The sequence below is a fragment of the Callionymus lyra genome, chromosome 5 (genome assembly GCF_982586985.1).
Source record: "Callionymus lyra chromosome 5, fCalLyr1.hap1.1, whole genome shotgun sequence".
NCBI lineage: Eukaryota > Metazoa > Chordata > Actinopteri > Syngnathiformes > Callionymidae > Callionymus > Callionymus lyra.
This window is the reverse complement of record NC_141822.1, coordinates 1,988,240-2,000,849: the sequence shown is the minus strand read 5'-3', so window position 1 is coordinate 2,000,849 and position 12,610 is coordinate 1,988,240. Positions and strand designations below refer to the sequence as shown.

Here is a 12,610-nt window from a genome sequence, read left to right as displayed (position 1 = left end):
GTTCAAGTCAAGTGACTCATTATGTTCAAGTCATGTGACTCATTATGTTCAAGTCATGTGATTCATTATGTTCAAGTCATGTGACTCATCATGTTCAAGTCATGTGAGTCATTATGTTCAAGTTATGTGACGCATTATGTTCAAGTCATGTGACTCATTATGTTCAAGTCATGTGACGCATTATGTTCAAGTCATGTGACGCATTATGTTCAAGTCATGCGACTCATTATGTTCAAGTCATGTGACGCATTATGTTCAAGTCATGTGACGCATTATGTTCAAGTCATGTGACTTTTACAAAATCCGTCACATGACTTTAATAAAATACATCACATTGCTTTCTTAAAATCCGTCACATGACTTTAATAAAATCCCTCACATGACTTTCAAAAAATACGTCACATGACTTTTACATAATACGTCACATGACTTTTACAAAATACGTCACATGATTTTCATAAAATACGTCACATGACTTTCATAAAATATGTCACATGACTTTCATAAAATACGTCACATGACTCTTAAAATACGTCACTTGACTCTTAAAATACGTTACGACTTTCATAAAATACATCACGTGACTTTCATAAAATACGTCACATGACTTTCATAAAATACGTCACATGACTCTTAAAATACATCACATGACTTTCATAAAATACGTCAAATGACTCTTAAAATACATCACATGACTCTTAAAATACGTTACGACTTTCATAAAATACATCACGTGACTTTCATAAAATACGTCACATGACTTTCATGATATACGTCACATGACTTACATCAAGTACTAAAAGTGACTGACCTTGATGGACTTGACCAGGTTGGCCGTGGTGTTCGCCACCTCTTTGGCTGACTGGACGAACTGTCTCTTGGCCACAGGGTTGGGGGTCTTGGAGGACGCGAGGCGACAGGCGTTGCACAGAGCTGAGGTGTGTTTGGCCACGATGGTGGCGGCAGAGAGCACCTGAGCACGAGAGGATACGTGAGAATGAAGAAGGATCCTGGTGACTGAGGCGAGTGTGTACCTGGGACTGAGTGCAGGCCGGATCCACCAGGTTCTGACAGGCCATCTGGATGGACTGGTTGGCCCGAGCGAACTGAGCCGGGTCCACGAGACCCTTCTGCCCGGCGGTGCTGTTGGGGTCGGACACGCCCACCAGGTACGCCGCCTGACGCAGAAGTTTACTGAGAACCGTCCAGATGAAGGTGAAGAAGATGAAGGTGTTACCTGAGCCGCGGCTTCAGTCAAACCACACAGAGCTTTAGATCCTCCCGACACCGAGTCCCCGAACTCTGGCAGGTTGGAGTTCTTTGCATTGTGGGAAATACCCGCCATGGATTCCCCGAGAACCTGTGGTGAGAGAGAAGGATGAGGAGGACGTGACGAGAAACACCTTCATTCTCGTGTCACCTTAGAATTCTCCATGACGCTGTCGATGCAGTCGAAGTACGAAAGGTCGTTGACGGCTTCAGTCGGGTTTTCAAGCATCGCCTTCACCGACTGATGGACACATGATCATGTTGTTATTCAAAACCTCTACATATAGATTTAACTCAATTACTACAATTAAAATAACGAATGTTTTAAAAAAGTTAATGAAAGGGAAATTGTGTTTGTGTTTTGAATCAGTTCCCTGATGACCTCTGATGAACTAGAATGACCCCTGATGAACTAGAATGGCCCTTGATGACCTCTACTGAATAGAATGATCCCTGATGACCTCTAATGAACTTTAATGAACCCCGATGACCTCTAATGAACTATAATTACCTCTGATGAACTAGAATGACCCCTGATGACCTCTAATGAACCCTGATGAACTGTAATGATCCCTGATGAACTAGAATGACCCCTGAATGACACGTCGTCTATACCTCCAGCTCTCTGAGGGCGTTGTCACACTCCTTCTGACCCGGCGCCTGCTGCGTGCACATGGTGATGAGCTGGTTGATGCTGTCGGTCACGGCCCTGGACACGGATCACACGGTCAAGAAGTTCCTGGATCCACGTCACAGATACTCACCGAGCAGCAGCTGCCAACTGGTTCTTGAGGTTGGGTGAGCTCGGGTCGGTGGAGAGAGCTTTAGCGGCCAGCAGCAGTTTACTGGACGACATGGAGATGGTCTTGAGGTTGGACACGACCTGGGTTCTGTCTTCTTTGGTCTACAGGAGAAGAAACGAGTCCATCAACGTCCTTGAAACCCATAGATGATCAGCTGCTCACACTGACCTGAGATGTTCCAGCCATGTCTACACCAGCGTCCAGGAAGGTGCTGAAGTCTTGTCCGAACTTGCCGGTGGCTCTCGCCAAGTCCTGGGTGGTTCCTCTGGAGGCCTGGACCACCTCGTTGGCCGAATGGTTCAGACCTGCTGCCACCTCGTTGAGCTGAGCCTGGACCTCCTGGAAGCTTCTTCCACTGGACGGGAACTGAAGACGACGTGTGAGACGAGGCTGGTGGTGAAGCAGTGTTTGTACTCACAGAGTCGGACAACAGAGCTTTGCTCGCTTCTCCCACAGTCCGGATGGCGTTGTCCACGTCCCTCTGACCAGGAAGACAGTTGACGCATCGGTTCAAGGCCTGAGAGACGGCCTTCGCCACCTGGAGACAACCATCCTGGTCAGATCTTCACTGGTTAGATCTTCAAGTAGATATCTTTTTATGACAATAAGAGACTTGAAGGTCATTTAAGAGACTTGAAGGTCATGAAAGTGACTTGAAGGTTGTAAAAGAGACTTGAAGGTCATAAACAGAGACTTGAAGGTCATTAAAGAGACTTGAAGGTCATGAAACAGACTTGAAGGTCATAAACAGAGATTTGAAGGTCATTCAAGTGACTTGAAGGTCATGAAAGAGACTTGAAGGTGATCAAAGAGACTTGAAGGTTATTAAAGAGACTTAAAGGTCATCAAAGAGACTTGAATGTCGTTTAAGAGACTTGAAGGTCATAAAAAAAGACTTGAAGGTCATAGAAAGAGACTTGAAGGTCATAGAAAGAGACTTGAAGGTCATGCAAGAGAGTTGTAGGTCTTTTAAGAGACTTGAAGGTCTTTTAAGAGACTTGAAGGTCATGAAAGAGACTTGTAGGTCATTTAAGAGACTTGAAGGTCTTAAACAGAGACTTGAAGGTCATGAAACAGAGACTTAAATAGTCGGACCTGAGCGAGTCTCTGCTGACTCTCGGCGTCTCCAGGTTTAGCGATGGCTCTCTTGGTCTCTTCGATCAGATTCCCCGACTTGTCCATGACGTCAGCAGCACAGTCCAGCAGAGCCGCTCGAGCCGCCGCGTCATCGGTCGTTGCTGCGACGCCTCTCGCTGCAGACGCCAGAGACTTGAGGGCCTGAGCCACGTCCCTGGCTGCCATACCTGACACACACACACACACAAACACACACACACACACACACACAATTACATGTTATTATTATATATTTATACTGGATCCATCAAGAAAACTGTCTTTGAACAGCCAGAAACCTGAAGCAGAACCAGACTACTGGATCCATCAAGACAACTGTCCTTGAACAGGCAGAAACCTGGAGTAGAACCAGACTACTGGATCCATCAAGACAACTGTCTTTGAACAGGCAGAAACCTTGAGCAGAAGCAGACTGCTGGATCCATCAAGACAACTGTCTTTGAACAGGCAGAAACCTTGAGCAGAACCAGACTACTGGATCCATCAAGAAAACTGTCTTTGAACAGGCAGAAACCTGAAGCAGAACCAGACTGCTGGATCCATCAAGACAACTGTCTTTGAACAGGCAGAAACCTGAAGCAGAACCAGACTACTGGATCCATCAAGACAACTGTCTTTGAACAGGCAGAAACCTTGAGCAGAAGCAGACTGCTGGATCCATCAAGACAACTGTCTTTGAACAGGCAGAAACCTGAAGCAGAACCAGACTGCTGGATCCATCAAGACAACTGTCTTTGAACAGGCAGAAACCTTGAGCAGAACCAGACTACTGGATCCATCAAGACAACTGTCCTTGAACAGGCAGAAACCTGGAGCAGAAGCGGACTGCTGGATCCATCAAGACAACTGTCTTTGAACAGGCAGAAACCTGAAGCAGAACTAGACTGCTGGATCCATCAAGACAACTGTCTTTGAACAGGCAGGTACCTGGAGCAGAACCAGCCTACTGGATCCATCAAGACAACTGTCTTTGAACAGGCAGAAACCTGGAGCAGAACCAGACTGCTGGATCCATCAAGACAACTGTCTTTGAACAGGCAGAAACCTTGAGCAGAACCAGACTGCTGGATCCATCAAGACAACTGTCTTTGAACAGGCAGAAACCTTGAGCAGAACCAGACTACTGGATCCATCAAGACAACTGTCCTTGAACAGGCAGAAACCTGGAGCAGAAGCGGACTGCTGGATCCATCAAGACAACTGTCTTTGAACAGGCAGAAACCTGAAGCAGAACTAGACTGCTGGATCCATCAAGACAACTGTCTTTGAACAGGCAGGTACCTGGAGCAGAACCAGACTACTGGATCCATCAAGACAACTGTCTTTGAACAGGCAGAAACCTGGAGCAGAACCAGACTGCTGGATCCATCAAGACAACTGTCTTTGAACAGGCAGAAACCTGGAGCAGAAACAGACTGCTGGATCCATCAAGACAACTGTCTTTGAACAGGCAGAAACCTGGAGCAGAAACATACTGCTGGATCCATCAAGACAACTGTCTTTGAACAGGCAGAAACCTGAAGCAGAACCAGACTGCTGGATCCATCAAGACAACTGTCTTTGAACAGGCAGAAACCTTGAGCAGAACCAGACTACTGGATCCATCAAGACAACTGTCCTTGAACAGGCAGAAACCTGGAGCAGAACCGGACTGCTGGATCCATCAAGAAAACTGTCTTTGAACATGCAGAAACCTTGAGCAGAACCAGACTACTGGATCCATCAAGACAACTGTCCTTGAACAGGCAGAAACCTGGAGCAGAACCAGACTACTGGATCCATCAAGACAACTGTCCTTGAACAGGCAGAAACCTGGAGCAGAACCAGACTACTGGATCCATCAAGACAACTGTCCTTGAACAGGCAGAAACCTGGAGCAGAACCAGACTACTGGATCCATCAAACAACTGTCTTTGAACAGGCAGAAACCTGGAGCAGAACCAGACTGCTGGTTGTCACGGAGACACACTCACCGGTGTAGTTCTCGTTGCCCTGCGTGGCTTCACTGAGCAGCTGAGCGATGGCGGAGCTCACGGCTTTGGTGCTGGAGCCGAGATCCTGCGAGCACTTCTCCAGCTGCACACACAGTTACTCCTGTTACTCCCGTTATTACTCGTGTTACTCGTGTCACGCTCGAGCGTCGCTCACGTTGTCTCCGGGCAGAGGCTTGAGTTTCCCCTCGTCCGCCGACGACTTGGCGTCCTTGATGTCCTTCTCCAGCCCTCGCACCGTGGACAGAGCGTTCTCCAGCTCCAGAGGTCCACACGCCTCCTGGGCCTGCAGACATGACAGTGAGGCACTGGACTGGATGAGAAGATGACCAGAGCGTGGAACCTTCTGAGCTGCCGTGCGGAGCTCGGTCAGAGCGCTGGCCAGGTTCTTGGCGCACTGACTCAGCTGCATGGCTGAGGCCTGGTCACTGATGGTCGGGACGGTGGCCTTAGAAGAAGTGACCATCTTTGCACCAGGCTGGAGAAGAAGGTCCAACGTTAGAACCTTCATTTATTATCAACCCTTCATGTGCTTTAATGATACACTCCTCAAAGATGGTATGATTCAAGATATACTTCACATTACTGGGATTAAATACTTGTCAATACTGGGATTGGATACGTATTACTGTGATAAAATACTTGTTATTACTGTGATAAAATACTTGTTATTACTGTGATAAAATAGGTGTTATTACTGTGATAAAATACTTGTTATTACTGTCATAAAATACTTGTTATTACTGTCATAAAATACTTGTTATTACTGTGATAAAATACGTGTTATTACTGTGATAAAATACTTGTTATTACTGTGATAAAATACTTATTACTGTGATAAAATACTTATTACTGTGATAAAATACTTGTTATTACTGTCATAAAATACTTGTTATTTACTGTGATAAAATACTTCTTATTAAGGTGATAAAATACTTGTTATTACTGTCATAAAATACTTCACATCACTGCAATTAAATACTTCATTTTACTGCAATTAAATACTTCACATTACTCTAATTAAATACTTGTAAACACAATCTAGAAGCAACAATTCAACATCATCAAATGAAATAAAAGGACAGCCTCAATACAAGTGTAACAATACTGCAGTAAATCAAACGTGTACTTTGAATCCTGACGTACCTGCAGGAAGTTCTGACTGGCGCTGATGAGAGCCAGTTGAGCGCTCGGACTGTCGGGCTGAGACTGACTCCCTCGGACTCCCTGGACCAGCTGTGGGATCTGATCCGCCACCATCTGCATGTCCAACATGAGAGCAGATCGTAAGTTAAAGTAATACTTACTTAAGTACACGATCATAGCAGCATTTGAACGAGTGAACGACAGAAGCGTCTTCAGCGAGAGTTGACAAGTGTGTTCACAGGTGTGTTGACAAGTGTGTTCACAGGTGTGTTGACAAGTGTGTTCACAGGTGTGTTCACAAGTGTGTTCACAAGTGTGTTGACAAGTGTGTTCACATGTGTGTTCACAGGTGTGTGACAGGTGTGTGACAGGTGTGTGACAGGTGTGTGACAGGTGTGTACACAGGTGTGTGACAGGTGTGTGACAGGTGTGTGACAGGTGTGTGACAGGTGTGTGACAGGTGTGTGACAGGTGTGTGACAGGTGTGTGACAGGTGTGTTCACAGGTGTGTACACAGGTGTGTGACAGGTGTGTGACAGGTGTGTGACAGGTGTGTGACAGGTGTGTGACAGGTGTGTGACAGGTGTGTTCACCTTGCAGCTCTGGACCAGCTGCTGCTGAGCTGCCAGGTTCTTGTTGGACGAGGCGGCATGTTGAGCAGCGGCGATGGTTTGAGTCGCTGCTGCTGCTGCTTGTTTGGCTGCATTCTGAGGACGAGACAATCATCAGTTGTGTTATTTTTATATTTAATATATATAATAATATATATATATATAATATGTTGTCATTTCTTATGGCAAACGAATGTCAATAATGAACGAACACAGGAGACGACGATCGTTTCCAAGTACCGTATTTTCCGGACTGTGTCAGTTTTCTTCATAGTTTGTCCGGAGGTGAGATTATACTCTGGAGCGACTTATGTGTGAAATTATTACCACATTATTATATCATTTCACATGTTATTCTCACACTAAACCACCAGAGGGCGCTCTAGGCCTGTGTTGATCATTTCCACGTAGAAGAGGAAGCATCTTCTACCTCCGGAGTTAGTTAGTTGTTTAAAAGTGACACGAGGATGAAGAGTTATTTGGAGTTACACGGATGGTTTGGTAAACTAGTTAGTTATTGATGCTATAGTTCTCTGAATAACTCTTCATATGTTATGTTAACATACCAGGTTCTCACTTCATGTAACGTAACATTATTCTGTTGTTGCCTCTAGTTTTATTTTTAATTCTCTTTCAAGATCACATGTCTGTTCTTGGATTTTATCAAATCAATTTCCCCCAAAAATGCGACTTATACTCCAGTGCGACTTATATATGTTTTTACTTCTTTATTATGCATTTTATGTCTGGAGCGACTCGTGCTCCGGAGACACTTATAGTCCAGAGAATACAGTAAACATTTTATTCTCCTTCACTTTGATTGTTTTTCAAAAGGACTTGATTTTCAGGTTCAATGTTAGTTTTCCTCTCGAGGGAGAATAACCCAGAAAACGATTTTGTTCTTGACGATGAAAGGGTTAAAGTTCACCTCCAGCTTGTTGACGAGACGCTTCTTGATGGCGTTCTGCGCGGCGGCGTTGGTGGCCATCCTCAGACCTTCTGCTGCCTCGCGGAGCTTCTGCTGCTGCTCCTCGCTGTCGGGGTTCGCGGCCGCGCCCTGAGACATCCGCAGGTGAGACGCCGACCCTCGTGAAGGTCGGGGCGCGACTCACCTTGGCGGCCTCCACCATCCTGGCGGTGGCGTCGGCGAGCAGCTTGGCGGCCGACAGCAGCTTGCGGGAGTTCTCCAGGTCGGACTCGCCCTCGGCGTCCATCTTGATGGCGTTGACCAGGTCGGAGGTGGCCTGAGCCAGGATGCGAGCCTGACGGACCATCTCGCCTGCGGGGGTGAAGCACGGATTAGAACCAGCACCTCTGAATCGGAGTCCATGGTTCTCAGAAGGAAAAAAAAAAAGTCTGTATCCTTTACTGCCCCTAGTGGAGAAGATCCAGTATCTCGGGGTTTGTTCACGAGTGAGGGAAGAATGAAGTGTGAGCTTGACAAGAGTCAGAAGTTATGCACTGATCTGTGTTGGTGAAAAGAGAGCTGAGCCAGAAGGCAAAGCTCTCAGTTTAATAGGCAAAAAACGACGTCTCGTTCAACACCTGTGATCACGAGTGGTGAGTAGTAATAGTGTAGTAACAAGTATATATGTGTAGTATTGTCCAGTACTTGACTCTGGTGTTGTGATAGTGTAGTAACAAGTATATATGTGTAGTATTGTCCAGTACTTGACTCTGGTGTTGTGATAGTGTAGTAACAAGTATATATATGTGTAGTATTGTCCAGTACTTGACTCTGGTGTTGTGATAGTGTAGTAACAAGTATATATATGTGTATAATTGTCCAGTACTTGACTCTGGTGTTGTGATAGTGTAGTAACAAGTATATATATGTGTAGTATTGTCCAGTACTTGACTCTGGTGTTGTGATAGTGTAGTAACAAGTATATATGTGTAGTATTGTCCAGTACTTGACTCTGGTGTTGTGATAGTGTAGTAACAAGTATATATGTGTAGTATTGTCCAGTACTTGACTCTGGTGTTGTGATAGTGTAGTAACAAGTATATATGTGTAGTATTGTCCAGTACTTGACTCTGGTGTTATGATAGTGTAGTAACAAGTATATATGTGTAGTATTGTCCAGTACTTGACTCTGGTGTTATGATAGTGTAGTAACAAGTATATATGTGTAGTATTGTCCAGTACTTGACTCTGGTGTTGTGATAGTGTAGTAACAAGTATATATATGTAGTATTGTCCAGTACTTGACTCTGGTGTTGTGATAGTGTAGTAACACGTATATATGTGTAGTATTGTCCAGTACTTGACTCTGGTGTTATGATAGTGTAGTAACAAGTATATATGTGTAGTATTGTTGAGTACTTGACTCTGGTGTTGTGATAGTGTAGTAACAAGTATATATGTGTATTATTGTCCAGTACTTGACTCTGGTGTTGTGATAGTGTAGTAACAAGGATATATGTGTAGTATTGTCCAGTACTTGACTCTGGTGTTGTAGTATTTACAGACCACATGACTCTTGAAGTCGTAACTACTTTCATTTGTTTTCAAACCAAAATATGTCCAAACATCAGCTTTAAAAGCTGCTGGACTCACTGTATCCTCTTGTCCTCAGTCATCATTCTTCCTTTAGCTGCGAAGGACGTAACGACTGCTGCCATCTAGAGGCCGGAGGTTTCATTGCAACAATTATTTATAATAAGGCGTTTATTATGAAAATAAAAAATGTTTTCATATATATTAAAAACATAATAATTTAATTTTATATACAAATTAATTGAAAAATAAACCATAAATAGGATTTGAATTCTACATATAAAATAAAAATAAAATTTATAACATAAATATCGAGTCGGTTTTATCGAAAATATATTGAAGTGTTTTTGAGTCACTAGTGTTGGTCGAGACTCAAAGAACGAGACGTAAAGAAAGTACTTTCTCGAGATACGAGTCCTGGAGAAACATCTGACCATCTTCACCAGGACTTCATGCTCCAGAGGGAGGAGATCATGGGTCAGACCAGCTCGGGGTCCTCCTGCTGAAGCTACTCACCCCCTGGACCCCAGAAGCTCTGCACTGACCTGCGTCTCCCATGGAGCTGAAGATGTTCTCCGTGACGTCCAGGATGCGGTCAGTGGCCTCTCCGTGGCGCCCGATGGGGTACCCCCCGCTGGCGTACTGCTTGATGTGCTGCAGCAGCTCGTTCAGGGCCTGAGTGACGCCGGTGGCGGCGACGCCCACCTGCTTGAGGAGCCCCTCGTCCTGCGTGGCCCCCTGAGACGCCTCCACGCAGCCCTCCACAGACTTGGCCACCAGCTTGCCCGCCTCGATGAGCTGCTCCTGGCACACGGGCGAGCTGATGGTCGGCGCCACCACCTGGACGGAGGACCGCACTGAGCCACAGGAACCTCTCGGGGTCAAGGGTCAGCGGGGGGGTCGGGGGTCACTCACCCGGGTGCAGGCCACCAGCTGAGACGTGGACAGAGCGCACTGAGTGGCAGCAGCGATGACGCGGTTCTGCTGCGTCGAGTCCTCGCTCTTCTGGGCCACGTTCTTGGCTTTGAGGACCAGAGCAGCTGCAGCGTTTGCTACTGCCTTAGCCAAGTGCATTAGCATGTCCTACACAACACAAACACACAACACAAACACACAACAGTTACACACACATCACTAACATCAGTGCATTAGCATGTCCTACACAACACAAACACACAACACAAACACACAACAGTTACACACACATCACTAACATCAGTGCATTAGCATGTCCTACACAACACAAACACACAACACAAACACACAACAGTTACACACATCACTAACATCAGTGCATTAGCATGTCCTACACGACACAAACACACAACACAAACACACATCAGTTACACACACATCACTAACATCAGTGCATTAGCATGTCCTACACAACACAAACACACAACACAAACACACAATAGTTACACACACATCACTAACATCAGTGCATTAGCATGTCCTACACAACACAAACACACACATCAGTTACACAAACATCAGTTACACAAACATCAGTTACACAAACATCAGTTACACACACATCACTTGATACTGTCATTTTAATAATTTAAAATTAAATGTTTTAATTTCAATATTTATTCATTCATAGTCTTTTAATTCAATATAAATGTTATAATCGAGTCTCCAGACTAAAGCAACAGATCACAGAGATACTGATCAAACTCTCAGCCAATCATGTGACTCACAGACGATCATGTGACTCACAGACGATCATGTGACTCACAGACGATCATGTGACGCTCGTGTAACTTTCATACCAACATTTTATATTTAATTTAAAGACTTCAAATAAAAAATATTGATTGTGTTTATAAGTTATTAAGTTGTTATAAGTTATTAACAGGTTATTATCAAGTCATTATAGTCATAATGATTCCAAAGATCAAATGAAAAGTGAAAGATGACAAAGAAGGAGAAGAACGTCTGATTGAACTTCCATCACCTGAAGAATTACATTGAAGTCGTTTCTCAGATTTATCTTTGATTTGATGACGATTTCAAGTCAAACTTTCTCAGAACTTTTTTAAAAAATACACAGTTTCTGATCAATTATTTGTTGAACTTCATCTTGAACTTATCTTTAGTTCAGTTTTGAATGTGTGTCATGTGATCATTTAAGTGTCATCTGATCATTTAAGGGTGTCATGTGATCATTTAAGGATGCCATGTGTTCATTTAAAGGTGTCATGTGATCATTTAAGTGTGTCATGTGATCATTTAAGTGTGTCATGTGACCATTTAAGGGTGTCATGTGTTCATTTAAGTGCGTCATGTGTTCATTTAAGGGTGACATGTGTTCATTTAAGGGTGTCATGTGTTCTTTTAAAAGTGTCATGTGATCATATAAGTGTGTCATGTGACCATTTAAGGTGTCGTGTTATCATTTAAGGGTGTCATGTGACCATTTAAGGGTGTCATGTGTTAATTTAAGTGTGTCACATGACCATTTAAGGGTGTCATGTGTTCATTTAAGTGTCATGTGATCATTTAAGGGTGTCATGTGTTCATTTAAGTGTGTCATGTGTTCATTTAAGGGTGTCATGTGTTCATTTTAGGGTGTCATGTGTTCTTTTAAAAGTGTCATGTGATCATATAAGTGTGTCATGTGACCATTTAAGGGTGTCATGTGTTCATTTAAGTGTCATGTGATCATTTAAGTGTGTCATGTGTTCATTTAAGTGTGTCATGTGTTAATTTAAGGGTGTCATGTTTACATGCGTGTCATGTGATCATTTAAGGGTGTCATGTGTTCATTTAAGTGTCATGTGATCATTTAAGTGTGTCATGTGTTCATTTAAGTGTGTCATGTGTTAATTTAAGGGTGTCATGTTTACATGCGTGTCATGTGATCATTTAAGGGGGTCATGTGTTCATTTAAGTGTCATGTGATCATTTAAGTGTGTCATGTGTTCATTTAAGTGTGTCATGTGTTAATTTAAGGGTGTCATGTTTACATGCGTGTCATGTGATCATTTAAGGGTGTCATGTGTTCATTTAAGGGTGTCATGTGTTCTTTTAAAAGTGTCATGTCATCATATAAGTGTGTCATGTGACCATTTAAGGGTGTCATGTGTTCATTTAAGGGTGTAATGTGTTCATTTAAGGGTGTCATGTGTTCTTTTAAAAGTGTCATGT

General features: G+C 43.8%; 1 protein-coding gene across 2 annotated transcripts in view; it reads right to left on the bottom strand.

Moving 5' to 3' along the window:
- Positions 1-12,610, bottom strand: part of tln1 (talin 1) — a 121,177-nt gene that overhangs the window by 53,505 nt on the left and 55,062 nt on the right. For both annotated transcript variants that reach the window (XM_087790440.1, XM_087790441.1), the window contains 18 exons: positions 10,373-10,540; positions 10,003-10,297; positions 8,070-8,236; positions 7,886-8,014; positions 6,940-7,053; positions 6,347-6,460; positions 5,544-5,678; positions 5,358-5,486; positions 5,183-5,285; positions 3,168-3,376; positions 2,491-2,610; positions 2,241-2,438; positions 2,034-2,173; positions 1,885-1,978; positions 1,421-1,510; positions 1,238-1,360; positions 1,035-1,178; positions 812-973 (listed from right to left, as the gene is read on the bottom strand). In XM_087790440.1, coding sequence (XP_087646566.1) covers positions 812-973; positions 1,035-1,178; positions 1,238-1,360; positions 1,421-1,510; positions 1,885-1,978; positions 2,034-2,173; positions 2,241-2,438; positions 2,491-2,610; positions 3,168-3,376; positions 5,183-5,285; positions 5,358-5,486; positions 5,544-5,678; positions 6,347-6,460; positions 6,940-7,053; positions 7,886-8,014; positions 8,070-8,236; positions 10,003-10,297; positions 10,373-10,540 — 2,634 coding nt within the window. The remainder of the gene's footprint in view (positions 1-811; positions 974-1,034; positions 1,179-1,237; positions 1,361-1,420; positions 1,511-1,884; positions 1,979-2,033; positions 2,174-2,240; positions 2,439-2,490; positions 2,611-3,167; positions 3,377-5,182; positions 5,286-5,357; positions 5,487-5,543; positions 5,679-6,346; positions 6,461-6,939; positions 7,054-7,885; positions 8,015-8,069; positions 8,237-10,002; positions 10,298-10,372; positions 10,541-12,610) is intronic.